Source organism: Gregarina niphandrodes, assembly GCF_000223845.1.
Source record: "Gregarina niphandrodes unplaced genomic scaffold scaffold00003, whole genome shotgun sequence".
Classification (NCBI taxonomy): Eukaryota; Apicomplexa; class Conoidasida; order Eugregarinorida; family Gregarinidae; genus Gregarina; species Gregarina niphandrodes.
The window spans coordinates 5,321-18,851 of NW_011646045.1; the positions used below are offsets into that span (position 1 = coordinate 5,321).

At 53.7% G+C, this 13,531-nt stretch overlaps 7 protein-coding genes across 7 annotated transcripts; 4 read left to right on the forward strand and 3 right to left on the reverse strand.

The window, feature by feature from the left end:
• Positions 1-260: 260 nt before the first annotated feature.
• On the forward strand, positions 261-1,243 carry GNI_018240 (EMG1/NEP1 methyltransferase; the record flags this gene model as incomplete). The annotated part of the gene is made up of 2 exons (XM_011135886.1): positions 261-328; positions 466-1,243. The coding sequence occupies 2 exons, from the start codon at positions 261-263 to the stop codon at positions 1,241-1,243; spliced, it is 846 nt and encodes a 281-aa protein (XP_011134188.1).
• A 366-nt stretch (positions 1,244-1,609) lies between these two features.
• On the reverse strand, positions 1,610-1,801 carry GNI_018250 (hypothetical protein; the record flags this gene model as incomplete). The annotated part of the gene is made up of 1 exon (XM_011135887.1): positions 1,610-1,801. The coding sequence occupies one exon, from the start codon at positions 1,799-1,801 to the stop codon at positions 1,610-1,612; it is 192 nt and encodes a 63-aa protein (XP_011134189.1).
• A 1,585-nt stretch (positions 1,802-3,386) lies between these two features.
• On the forward strand, positions 3,387-4,589 carry GNI_018260 (hypothetical protein; the record flags this gene model as incomplete). The annotated part of the gene is made up of 1 exon (XM_011135888.1): positions 3,387-4,589. The coding sequence occupies one exon, from the start codon at positions 3,387-3,389 to the stop codon at positions 4,587-4,589; it is 1,203 nt and encodes a 400-aa protein (XP_011134190.1).
• A 167-nt stretch (positions 4,590-4,756) lies between these two features.
• GNI_018270 (GPI ethanolamine phosphate transferase) lies at positions 4,757-7,651 on the reverse strand (the record flags this gene model as incomplete). The annotated part of the gene is made up of 1 exon (XM_011135889.1): positions 4,757-7,651. One exon carries the CDS (start codon positions 7,649-7,651, stop codon positions 4,757-4,759), a length of 2,895 nt encoding a protein of 964 aa, XP_011134191.1.
• A 635-nt stretch (positions 7,652-8,286) lies between these two features.
• On the reverse strand, positions 8,287-9,724 carry GNI_018280 (triose-phosphate transporter family protein; the record flags this gene model as incomplete). The annotated part of the gene is made up of 3 exons (XM_011135890.1): positions 8,287-8,638; positions 8,796-9,419; positions 9,582-9,724. The coding sequence occupies 3 exons, from the start codon at positions 9,722-9,724 to the stop codon at positions 8,287-8,289; spliced, it is 1,119 nt and encodes a 372-aa protein (XP_011134192.1).
• Positions 9,725-9,947: 223 nt separating this feature from the next.
• On the forward strand, positions 9,948-11,558 carry GNI_018290 (putative RNA recognition motif protein; the record flags this gene model as incomplete). Its single annotated transcript, XM_011135891.1, has 1 exon — positions 9,948-11,558. One exon carries the CDS (start codon positions 9,948-9,950, stop codon positions 11,556-11,558), a length of 1,611 nt encoding a protein of 536 aa, XP_011134193.1.
• Positions 11,559-11,801: 243 nt separating this feature from the next.
• On the forward strand, positions 11,802-13,388 carry GNI_018300 (alternative oxidase; the record flags this gene model as incomplete). Its single annotated transcript, XM_011135892.1, has 3 exons — positions 11,802-12,451; positions 12,496-12,561; positions 12,731-13,388. The coding sequence occupies 3 exons, from the start codon at positions 11,802-11,804 to the stop codon at positions 13,386-13,388; spliced, it is 1,374 nt and encodes a 457-aa protein (XP_011134194.1).
• Between the last annotated feature and the right edge of the window lie 143 nt (positions 13,389-13,531).

The window sequence follows — 13,531 nt, forward strand, 5'->3', positions numbered from 1 at the left end:
CGGTGACGGATCGGCCGTCCGCCCCTTTTTTGTTACACAAACGACATTGAACACTATTTATTCAGAAGATCATGTTTCCCCCTGCCACTGACGGAATCCCTTTCTAGTAACCCCCCTCCCCCTCTGGTTAGGAATAACGGTTATCTGCCTTTGACTCGGGAGTGTCTCCAAAATATTCGATGAAGGCAGATCATCTGTGACCGTCTGACAAAGCGGACCGTAAAAGACTGAAGGCTTCTCCCACGTGACAGCTACCACATATGACAGCTCCTGATGACGGCTCCAACCACCTGATCATGTTTATAGCTGGACGAAGAATAATTGCGACGTGAAACCTGTGCCCCGAACGCTATCCTTTTTGGCCCGGAAAATCGGTTCGAGATGCGATTCAACGTCATCTTGTCAAACGCGTAGGACTCGAACCACGGCTTGTAGGATAGCCACTGGTGAGTTATTTTTGTTTAGGGATGTTGTGTTGAAGAGGAATGTGCATTGTGCTGAGGATGATGACTCTGGTGCAGAAGGAATGAATCTGCTCCATCAGACGTTACTGGCCGTATATGACTCTCCATTGGCTCACGCAGGACTCCTGGATGTGTACGTTGTGACCCAGAGGAACCATTGCTTGAAGTTCCACCCGCTTTACCGAATGCCGAGAACATTCCCGGTCTTTAGAAAAGTCATACGGACTCTGTACGCCAGTGGCGACGGCCGCATTACCGCCCAAAACGAGACCCAGGCTGTTAACGACACCCAGGAAAAGGAAAGTCCGAATGGTAGTGAGAAAAAGGAAGAAGGTCGAATTAAGGACCAGAAAGTGGAGGAAGGGGCGCCGGCGAGTGAGCAGCGACCTAGGCCGGGCACTGTCCTCATCAAAATAATCGGCAACCAACAGACTGAGGAGCTCAAGGCAACCCCGGGCTTCCGCATAATCGTAGACAACAGAGCAAAGCAATTGCTGGATGGGGAATGCCTCCGAAACCTGGTGCAAGGATATATTCCGACGGGGCAAGAAGATCCCTTAACCCTGGAGTTTGCCCTGCAACCACCAGATTTCAAGTACACCCATCCTTTCGTCAAGACTGATATCGGCTACCGCGTTTCGGACTTCGCCGTCTCACCTTTTGTCCAGGCAAGCCGCACGCTCCTCTTGATTGCTGACACGATATGTGATCCTGAGAAGCTACCAGACAGACGCCACGAAACCATTCCCGACAGAGAACAGACTGGTGACACTGTGTAGTATTGTTCACCTATATGCTAAACCGTTGCTACATTCTCGGTGGATGGCGGATACATTCACCAGTGCCTACCTCGCTGGGGCGGCCTGTCCCGTTATCTCGAGGGGCATACGAGGCGACCGTGCCATGCGCCGTGCAGTGCAGCAAGAACACAAAAGGATGACGAGCTGCAGGCAGTCGTCGCAGCTAGCTGTGCGACCATGGGCCGGAAGTTGCCTCGTTCGTAGTGCTGTTCCATACGGTGGCTGAAGACCGCAGACCGGTGTTCCTTGCGGTGGCTGAAGGCCGCAGACCGACCACTGCCTCTCTGAGCGTCGTGGACGCGCCGTCGCAGGCCGCACAGTGGCAGCCCGAACGTTAAACAAAAATCAGTTTCCATTGTTCAGGGCAATGTGGTCTGCTTGCTTGTCTGCCTGTTTAACGTCGAACAGCTCCCTCTCCCTGACGTCCCACTTGCGTTCTGCAGCGGTGAACTTCTTCGGGGCTTCAGCCTGTCCAGCACACACCGTCACTGTCCCATCTTCGTTTTTTTCTTGACGAGGTAAGTTGCTGCTGCCCATTCGCTCTTAGAGGGCCGGATCACCCCCAAGTCCAGCTACTTCTTTACCGGTGCCCCAGCACCTCACGCAGCTCTGGCTCCAGGTGTCTCACACGCGCGTTGTAAGGCCGCCCCTTCAGCGTGTTTCATACCGCATACTGGCTGGGCCTGCGCCGCCTTCGACGACTGCCACGTATATGCACTAGCAAGTTCCACAACCTCGCACGGTCTGAAGGTATCGACCCAACTCCACGATTGCCTTCATCGCAGCATCCTGATCCGTCAAGTGGGTCCTGTCGCACATGACATCCCAAAAGCCCTTCCGACTACGACTCCAGCATCATCGTCTTTGGCTCGGGCAAGCCTTTTTCTGGTGGCCGCTACAGCCACGCCTCCTTTTTCTGGTGGCCGCTACAGCCACGCCTCCTCGGTATTTTGGGCTGAGCGACACCGGTCCAAAGCGGCTAAGATCCTCTACCGGGGCAGTTGGACCCTTGTGTAAAGTCCGTGCTCTCTCCGTCGTCGGAAGGGGTCGGACAGCTGCGCGTCGCGCTGCCCAATAGGCTGCATCGGTTCGTTCCCCTTGCGTGCAATGGTGGTTGTGAAGTGACCCGCGAAGAGGTGGCCGAGGCTGTTTTGCCCCCCACAGCACTATCGGCAAGGCATCGATTGGTTCTTTAAATCTGCGTTTGGCCGTAACAGACGGCGCGAGCAGTTCAGCGTTATGTGTGATATGGTCACCAACAATTACCGGTTGGAGTGTGACTTTTGGCAAAGCACATTCCTCCACCTTCCCTCAGGTGTCTATGGTGACACACTGCGTTTAGCGGCAGCGCCTCCACCCAGCCTCATCATCGGCCGGGCCCGAAAACGCGGGGAATATGAACTTCTGCAGGTCGCCACTCCTTGCGCTCTTAGAGCGCATCTTGTCAACGGTAAGCAGCATGGACAAATAACTTCTGAGCTCGTTACGTCCTGTTTTTTTACCGCTGATTAGAACCACCACCGAACCAGAAGAAGAGGATACCGCTCTCAACTCCGCAAGGAACTATTCAACTCCGCAAGGAACTATTCAACTCAAACATTCACGCCAACATAACTAAGGCTGCTCAGATTACGCGCGCGTCACTGAACCGTCACTGGATGGCTCAGCACCCATGGAGCCCACCCAGCCCACACCCACGCGAGGCCTGCCTGGGGTGGTTGACCCGTGCGGCCCGCCTTCCTCCTCGAGCCACCCTCCTCCAATTGGGCGAGATGCCATTGTCGAGCGAGCAGCCATGGAGCGTGGAGGGGAGTTGGAAATGGAGGAGGTGCCTGAGGATTTGCAGGCCGTGTTGCGTGGCCCAGTGGCGAGGTGTGGACGCTCGGCTGGTGGCGTTGGAAGGTGGCGTTAGAAGGGTGGGCGAGGGTGTTGCTGCAGGAGGGGTGCCACGACTCTGGGGGGTTGCTGTGTGCCTATGCTGAGGACACGGCTCGGCGCGTGGGTTGTTATCGGTTCTGTCGTTTCTGCTCCGTACAACGCTCGTAGCCGAGGCGCCTCCCCAGCGATCCGTTCTCCAAAATTCTCGGCGACGGCGGCGAAAAAAAAGCGAGTGAACGGAACGATGAGAACTTTGGTAAGTGCGCGACTTGTAAAGCAGGATACGGTGCGGGTACTGTTCGCGATGGTGGCGGGCGCCGACGAGCAGGAGCTGGACGCCCCGTCCGAGTGGGGCGAGATGCCATCGTCGAGCGAGCAGCCGTGGAGCGCGGAAGACGAGTTGGAATGGGAGCAGGCGGCTGAGGACTTGCAGGCCGAGTTACGTGGCCCTGTGGAGGAGGTGGGGAACAGGGATGCTCAGCTGGCTGCGCCAGAAGGGTGGGCAAGGAGGCTGCTGGGGTTGTTTCAGTGGCGCCGGACGCCGGTGCGTGGATGGCTTGAGAGTGACCGGGCCGAGAGAGAGCGGCAGGAGAGGCAACAGAGGCTGCTGCATGAGTATGCCACGGGTTGCTTCTATGCGGGTCTCCTTGTTTTATCGGCCAAGCTGATTGGGGACTATCTGGAGCCACATGGCTACGGCAAAAACACTAACTTCTGCACCCATGCGGCTGACATGGCCGGCACCTTCACCTTTAAGGATCAGGCGCTGCAGGGCGGGTGCAAGTACACTGGAGGATTGCTGTGTGCCTATGTTGATGGCGCGGCTCGGCGCGTAGGCTGTCACTGGTTCGAGAATAAGCCGGAGATGGTTTCTCTTTGGGAGAGCCTAAAACTGCGCCCGACCTTTGTAGGGTGCCAGCTCTACTGCGACCGGCTCATGACTCCGTCGGAGAGAGTGGATTACCTCAAGTTCGTCGCTGCGCTCCGTCCCGGGGTCGTCAGTTTGTATACCCCCATCAGTGTCGCGGAGAGAGACGCGTTCTACCGAACCCGCGGCAAGGAAGTCTCCTTCGAGGAGCTGGTCCGAGACGCTGCCGCGGAGATTTACACAGAGGTCTTTCGGCTACATCAAGACTCTCGCTGCTCCGGGACCGTACGGCTCCACGACGCCACAAATGTCCGCAAACTTGACGACTGCTTTTGCGGCTTGGACTCCGTCAGCTGTGAAGCCTCCCCCTCGTCCGACTCTACCGCAACCGACTCTGCCGAGTCAGAGATTGCGGAGTCCGAGATTGCCGCGTTCGTCTCCGTACACACTCCCCGCATGCACGTGCTCGACATGATCGAAAAGGGGGCCAACTCCACGTCCGTCGCGCGGCTCATCGGCGCTTGCTCGAACCTCTGCTACAAAGCCCTCCAGGCGGCGAATGTCAACCCCTTCATCTAACGGATTTCAGACAGACAGTTTCGTATATTGATTTTGGCGACACAAAAAACCCTATTAAAAAACCAAAAACCCTCTTCTGTACGCACCAAGGTGGTATCGAACGCGGGCGTGGAAGCTGCTGAAAGCTGCTATGCTAAATGAAACCCGTCAAAAAAGCTGTGAGCTGGTTAGCTGGTTTTCTGGTAGGGTAGCGTGGCTCCCCAGAGCAGCAACATGCTGCCGTATTCGACTATCACCATTATGGCGCAAAGAAGCGAGGCGATGAAGAAGTGGCTGATGGACATGCCGATTTCAAGCCAGCTGCCTTCAGTGACGATCAAGTAAAAGAAGTTAAGTGTGAGGACATCACTCATGACCAAGACCATGGAGAAGAGGGCGAGTTTAGGTAGCTTGGTTCTAAGGTTGATGACGCCGAGGTATACCGAAGTGACGATGAAGGGAATGACGAGCTTGAAGAATAGTAGCGCGGTCATGGCGAATGGGTAGAAGACAGGAATTAGTCGGTAGACACTGTCTAAGCTGAAGGCGGAGATGGAGGCGACATTGCCCGTGCCGAAAAAGCCGATTTGGAAGAAGTAGAGGAACAGCAATGCAACTCTCAAGTCCCGCAGACGCAGCAGGCTTTCTTTGCTCGTGGGTAGTACGACGACCTCCTCGCGAGACAGCGCGCCTTCTGGGTCGTCTCTTCGCAGTTCTAATTGGTCCGAGCCTCGACGTAGAGGTTTGTAATACAGGCCAACTTCGACTTCCTGCCAGGTATACAACAAAGCCTGATAAGCCACGTAGAACAAGCCTTCGTAACTAATACAGAGAATCGTCAAGATGGGGCAAAAGGCCAGGAACAAAACTGTAACTCTGTACCTGTAATCAGAAAGAACCGACATGTGAAGCGCCGGCAGAACGAGCGAGCCGATAACACAGACCCAGTTCACCACTTGGCAAACCCACGGCAATCCCAACTTATTGCGAAGCGACAAGACCGCCATGTTGGTGCTGAGCAGTGCGACAACCTGAATCAACATTTGAAAGATGATTCCAACCCGGCCACGACGAGTGCCACGTCTCCTCTCAAGCGCAACACTGCTTCTGAATATCTGACAATACCCGTAAACACCCACACCAAGCATCGCCAGACCGGATACATTAATGAGCAAAAGATTCTCCTTCTTAATCGGATCCAGTAGTGTAAAGCCTGCCATAATGATACATAACCCTAGCCACACAAATCCCATGATACGATGCTTCTGGTGAAACTCCCTTGGTCGATGAACGTAAGGCCAAACGCCTAGCAACAGAGTGCACAGTGAGAAAGCCTGTCGATTGAAATAACCGTACACCATCGTCTCCAATAGTGCGACACACATTACAAGCAACCCAATAGCCTCCACAATCGGTCGACTGGAAGAAGTATCGATCCACTTTCGAATTCCGTGTGCAGTGTATCGAATATTAGTCAACGTAATATTCCAAAAGAGGACAGGGAAGAACGCATACAGTTGGTATCTCAAAGGCGTCTTTTGATATGCAAGAATCACAGCAAGACCAACGTAGATAATGACCGACATGTACAAGCAGAATCGGGCCGCAGATGCTTCCCTGTTGGCCAGCTGCGAATTGTCATGCATCATGGTATAGGGTGTAACAAAATTATGGACAACGAACGTTGCAGCATAACCCATCCAGCCAACAAAACCCATTGTAACCAGCGTCCTCAAAAAGAGCCAGTTATAAGTTTGAAGGTACTGAAGACTCTTCTTCAGGTGATCAAATAGTCGGTCCAGCTCCTCCAGTCCTCGCTTCGGGTCATTGTTATCAAAGGCGAAAGCGTCGGCGTCCTGCAAACGTTCGTCAACGCTACGGCCATCAAAACTGTAAGCCCTGTACCGCAATTGCCTCGCTCGCGTCTCAGCGTCTTTAACCACATATTGATGTATCATTTGCCGCACATTCTTCCGCAATGCCTTGTATTTGACGAGGGGCTCCGCCTCTAGATAGTCAACTGGCAATTTGCCAACAGAATTGACAGGGATACTAAGCCCCAAGAGATGCGCCATAAGCGGAGTCACATCAGCTTGCTCCATATCATTTTGTTTCACTGGTAATTCCCACTCACGTATGTACTCATCATGCGTAGGGCGTCCACCATCTTCCGGTGTCGGACCTGCAATCCCCGCTCCCCAGGCAATGATCGGGGTTCTTGTATTATCTGGATGACCGTCTCCATGAGCGCCCCAATCGCTGATGCCATGATCCGCCGTGAAGATCCAGGCCGTTTTGCCATCGTTCCCGTAAAACTCATTAATCATGGCCTCTACCCTAGGCAAATTCTCGTCAACGTACTCCATGTTTCGGTAGTATTCAAGAGAATGTGGTCGGCTAGCATGACCAGCTGTATCTAGTCCGAGCAAATGGAGGAAGAAAATGATCTTATCTTGATGCAGCAATTGGTTCAGCTCCCCGGTTGGATCCTCTTTAGCCTCCTGTAGTGTTTTCTCTAACTTATCGAATACATACGTGTCTAGCACACGTGTGTCCTGAGTAAAATCTTGCAGCTGGCGATCGTACCATTCAGCCGAAATTTTGCCTGTTGGCGACCCTTGTACAAACATGGGTAGGATGTCGGGGCTTCCCCAAGTCCAGACATGTCTAGACCGGTTGAAGGTTGAATCATACTCGACAGGATTCGCTTTCCAGCCCTTTGTAACGGCGGAAACGTCCTCGTAAAAGCCAGCAATCAATGCTACGTGGCCGGGCCGCGACTCCGTGGGCACGTGAGTATGGGAAATCCCGAAAGTACCTTCATGCTTTATCTTGTGTCTCAACCAAGGCGCCAAATACTTTCCATCACCTTCCGTTCCCGGGTACTTCATCTTGCCGTAGCACACATCCGCCCGCAAACCGTCCCCTACCATCAACACCAGGCGCCGCGCGATACCGTCTTCTTCCTCTGTCGCCTCAGTGCCATGGACCAAAGGCGACACGAAATAGATGTCAAAAATTGTGAAGATAAACGCGAAGTGGAACAGAATTCCAATCACCAACAAATGCGCCTTCGTCAGCATCACACCCTCCCACAAATTAATTCTCGAACAACAAAAAAGTCTACCCGAGCTTGAGCAGCACTGGACTCTTGAGCAGCACTGGACTCTTGAGCAGCACTGGACTCTTGGGCGGCACCGCACCTTGCTTTTGGATATTGTCTGTGAAGTAAACAGAACTCAAGCAATTGGAACTAACGCAGCAAACTGAAAGCAACTGAGAGAAGCTAACAGAATCCAAGCTGACAAAACTGCGACAACCAAAAGGGGGACCACCGTCAAAGCAGACCTAAACAGACTGTCAGAGAACGTTGCGCTGCAGAATTTTTTTCCCTGACAATAGAGCGACGGTAATCACCGATGCTGGACATCACCCTATTTTCGGGTCTGATGCACTCTCTGGGTCTCGATGGCTTCTCCTCCTGTAAGGTATCTTGATGGCCTCTCCTCCTGTAAGGTCCCCTCCTCTAAGGTAAGTCCTTCTCTTCAGTCCTTTTCTTTGGTCCTTTGTTATTATTCATTTCTTCAAAACCAGTCATTGAGTTGAAGCACCAAACTCTCATCTGGTATAGCCAATGAATGTATCTAGACAGATCCGGCGACGATAAAGACCGAGCGGTCGGCCCCTCTGTCCGATCTGAGGCATTTGAACTAATTAATTAACTGTCTTCCGGTAATGTTCCAGGTATGGGACAAACGACTTGATGGGAAACTGCTTCGTTGATGACGATGGAGTCCCCTAGTTCAATGTCTGCTGCTGTAATGAACCCGGTTTCCTCCCCCGGTTCCGGTGTCAGTTCTTCGGGTGTAAATTTAGACAGCGCCTCCGCAGCCTTAAACCTACTGTTATCGTATCCATACCACACGGCACCCAACAACGTCGCGAGGAGACCCAGAACACCGACCAAGGTCATCTGTGTGTGGTAGATCATATGAGAAAATACGGGAGTGACAACCTGCTTTACATTCCCGGCAATGTTCATTGTTAAAGGAGAATTCAAATGGGCACACCTGAGAGAAAGATGTCGGGTTGGTGGTGGGTGCCCGGATTGTGTGTGCCCAGACTGTGTGTGCCCAGACTGTGTGTGCCCAGACTGTGTGTGCCCAGACTGTGTGTGCCCAGGCTGTGTGTGCCCAGACTGTGTGTGCCCAGACTGTGTGTGCGTACTTGAATGAAACAAAGTTGAGAAGGGCTGCTAGCAGTCCTTGGGTGAGCAAAACGCCCCACTCGAGCTCTTTGTGTCGTCTCGCCGCGCCCATAAACTCTCCGTCTAGAAGGGCGGCGAGTAGAAGCTGGAGTACGCTGATGGGGCACACAATGCGGAGGACATCGATTGTATGAAGTCCGAGTTGCACTTTCTTCGTCATGATGCCCTTGAGCGAAGATAGGGCGCATCCGAGAATCACTAATGCCAGCCCCAACGAGGTAAGATCGAAGTCGCCCCACACTGTTACGGCGACGCCGACGATTACCACAAGTATGGATGGTAGGAGACCCAGGGGATAGCGCTCACTGTAGATCAGCCAAGAGAAGAGCATGGTGAACAGCGGAATGGTCGTGCGGATAACCTGGTGTACGTTGATGCTCACGAACATGAGACTGTAGTTGCTCAGCCAGATGTTCAGTGTGAAGACGACCGAGAAAGGCAAACAGTGCTTCAATAGACTCACGGTTACGGCTTCAGGCGCGTACACACCAGTGTAGCTTACAATGATCGCCATGACAGCAGTACAACCAAGATGGATCGCCGTCAGCATTAACGGGTAGGGGAATCGCAGGTCCTTAAACAAGCTACAAAAATGTCACAGTAGCATGAGCCCGGTAGTGAGCAGTTTCGGTCGGTCTGGTAGACGGGTACGGGTCAGGTCTGGGTCAGGTCTGGGTCAGGTCTGGGTCAGTGTCCCAAGGGGTTCAGTAGAGAAGCACCACTCGGCTTTTAAAGAGGTAGCTTACGCCTTGGAACAAATGGTGATCGCAATATTGGTCACAAACCATACAGTGAGGTACACCATTGCTTCCACTTGCGCCATCCGTCTGATTGAATCCATGGCCCACAGCAGCGGCAAGGTCCAGGTTTTCCCCTCGCCGACCGTCATTTCCTAGCTATAAATAGTTAAGTCGATTAATGCGGAAATTCTGGGGTTTTCGAGTGGCTCATTTTGTCTAAATGCGGGGTCGGCTGGGGAGAAGCACTGAGGAAATCTATTCTGTCGTCCCGATTAGCCGTGGTTGATAGACAAGAAGAGTTGAGGTGGGGTAAAAGGGGGGACGGCAGAATATAGATTTATGAGTTAAAGTTTTTGCATCCACCAGCAATCAATGACTTCCAAGGGCGCACAGTTTACACTTATAGCGAACGTTCCTTATGATACTGTGAGGCAGGACCTGGTCACTGAATTTCGGCGCTTTGGAAGAGTGGAACTGGCGATGGTCGTGTGCGACGAAGCGTCGAGACACCCGCACAAAGAGTGGACTTCTACGGCGGGGTACGCGTTCGTACGGTTCTCAAAAAGGGCGGAGGCGGCGGCTGCGATCCAGGCGGCCAGTATGGGACTGGTTGCGATTCGTGGTGTCCGAGTGCGAGCCGATTGGGCTCGTAAAGACTCCTACGCCAAACGCGGTCGCGTTAGTCCGCAACAGGGCGCGCCGCTCCTTGGACCCATGGGCGTTCCGGATGGGATCCAAGCGCTGCACACTAGCCTGCTACAACACCAGGAGACCTCGCCCGTTTGGATCGCCTCCCAGTTGCACTATCTTCCTTCTAAGGAAGACAAATTCCTAACAGCCGCAAACAGCCTCGCGGGAACCAGCCTCGGCGCCAGCAGCCTCGGCACGCTCTCTTCTTCCACGTCGCCCACGTCGTGTAATAACCTACCGGCCGCGCCACTCGCCGATGACGTCACCACGGGGGACGAGGAGGCCGCGGACCTGGAGGACGCGGAGGACGACGAAAATAGCTCAGGTGCTCACCATCCCGGACCTGCGCTTCTGCTACCCTCCACTGGTTTCCCCACCAATGGTTTCCCCACCAATGGTTTCCCCACCACTGGTTTGCCCACCGCTGGTTTGCCCACCACTGGTTTGGCCACCACTGGTTTGCCCAGTAGCTTTCCCAACATGAGTGGCTTGCCCGGCTGTGTGCATGGTGTAAGCATTCCCGACGGAGCCACCAGTGCTCGAGTTAAAAGCACTGTTTGTGCAGGTGGCTCTCTTGGACCTGCGTCCTTGGGGCCGGCTTCGCTCGGGTCTGCTTCGAGTACCGCCCTAGATTCTAGTCACCAGGCGCTGAACTCTAGTTACCAGGCGCCGAGTACCAGGTCCTGCCTGACGCAGGGCTCGCCTTTCGCGACTGGATCACACACGGCCCGCGCGGCGGACCTCACTTTGTTTTCAGACGCCTTGTGTGCAGAACTTGCTGACTACATCAGTATCAAGGTATCAGAGACTGCGGGGAGCAGCTCCACTACCGGCTCGCTGTCACCGAGATCGTTTACTCCCGGCACGGAAGGAGCCGAGCCTCTTTCCGGAAGCAGTCTGGGTGGCACGAGTCTGGGCGGTCCCAGTCTGCCTGGGCGCAGCCTACCTGGCTTCGAGGAGATGCTTTCGCCTTGCAGTCGAGGTTTGCTGGCTCAGGCTCTCAGCGACGTCGCATTTACTTCTCTTAGGGACCCCTCGCCTGCCGCAGAGTTCGCGTCTCTGGCCAATCTTCGACATACGAGACGGGCGCGGCCCGAAGACCTTCTACATGCGGCCGTCAAGTATTGCGATCTGACCGGTGGGATGACCGGAGGGATGGTCGGAGGGATGGCCGGAGGGAACACTCCCACACCTTTCGTGACAGGCAACCCCCAGCTCGGCGCTGGGTTCGCATCCATGACGCCCATGGGAGCTGCTCAAATCAGCGCGGCTGAGGAAATAACTTTGTTGTAAACTATTACCTCCTCTCTGTCTGTCATTACCTCTTCTCTGTCTGGCATTACCTGTCTGGACCTATTCGTCTGTACTCTCTCTGTCTGGACCTCCTCTTGCCTGGAATATACTTTTTTGATGTTACGATGGCTTCTACCCATCCCCGTGTCCGCACTTCTGCCAATCGATAGTTTATGTTAGTCACACGATCATGTGAAAGCAGAGCCCAAGATACTTGCGGGCAAAACAGGGTATCGAATGAAAATGGGTGGGCGCGATGCACTGATCTTTTTTGGTTGCCTCAACCATGACGTAGTAAAAACGTTGTTCAATTTGTCTCAAAAATATTGTTGCATGAGTATCATCAAACCCACCAGCCAACGAGCAGCTTCAGGCAACAGAATATTGTGGACATCCTGGAATACATTTTACAATCAACCATCGTTGATAAGCCAATCAGCATCGGCTGCCAGATCGTTGAACCGCGGTAGACTCAGCGAGGCTGCAACACGAACACGCGTACCGGATATATGGCCTGAGGCTCACCTGCTAAACGAAGCATTCAAGCATCTGCCCACTGTATCCACAACTGACTCACCAACAGTGACAAGTCCAAAGGTTGCTGCTCCACCTGGTCCCAATAAGATCCGTCAAGACATGATGCATCGTGCTGGCTTCACCAAGCCTAGGCTCGCCCTCTATCTCCCCTGTCAGTCCCGGCTCTTGTTCACCGACGGTTCCGGTCTTACTCGGTCGGGCAGGCCCGAGTCAAGCCTGCTAAACAATACAGGTCAGAAGCGATGGATACTTTTCAAAAAGGACCAGGGACCGCCTAGACATTTCCACGCGAAGACGAACGCCACTGCTACCCCTTGTTTGGACCAAACGGCTGACGACGAGTATGAGAGCAACTGGTAAGACCTGAGAAGACATTTGCAACATGTATCTGTGTGCTCAGGGAAAGCGAAACTAGATACAACCAACCTCACCCAATCTGGAACGATGAAGAAGTTCATTCTGTGCAGTAAGTGGACTGCACGTTTTGGGTACTCTTAGCGACGCCACACGCATTGGGGACAGGATCGAGCGCGTGTGGCATTTGACTTAGCGCGCGTGCTGTATGATTGAGCGTGCGGTAACTGCTTGGTCAGCTACGCCTCGGCTAACTACGGTGTTGACACATCTGTTTTTAGGAGAACGCATTTCCGCCCTCGGGGTATGAGTGACAGGTTTGCTTTGTACTTTATCAGGCTGCTCCGTGGGACCTTCGACGTATGTACGGGTTATGCGTTCGGTCCTCTGTCTGCTCAGGGCTGGATTAACCGTGTGGTGTTGTTGGAGACTGTGGCTGGAGTTCCGGGTTTGGTCGGTGCTTGTATCCGTCATTTGCGGAGTCTGCGGCGGATGGAAAGGGACTATGGATGGATCCACACGTTGCTGGAGGAGGCTGAAAACGAGCGAATGCATCTGATGTCTGCTCTGATGATAAAGAACCCAGGTCCTCTCTTCAGATGCATCGTGGTTGCCGGACAGATGTTCTTCCTACCGCTGTTTACGACACTCTACTTCGTCTCTGGGAAGACCGCACACCGGTTCGTCGGCTACTTGGAAGAGGAGGCTGTAAAAACCTATACCCACTTACTCGAAGAACTGGAGGCAGGACACCAACCCAGTCTAGCTGCCATGCGAGCACCCCGCGTTGCCCGCCAGTACTGGCAACTAAAGGATGACGCCACCTTCACAGACATGATCTTCGCCATCCGTGCGGATGAGTCACACCACAGAGACGTGAACCACACCTTCGCCAACATGAGACCCGATGAAGAAAATCCCTTTGAACCGGGACACTAGCCTCCAAGCCAAACCAGGTAGGTGGTCCTCACCTCAGAAGCAGGAAACGAGCGATTAGCTAGATAGTTATCTGCCCGCTAACCAATGGGGGACATAGTTAATGTGCAGGCCGGCCTGCTTATACGCCGACCTGCACATTAACT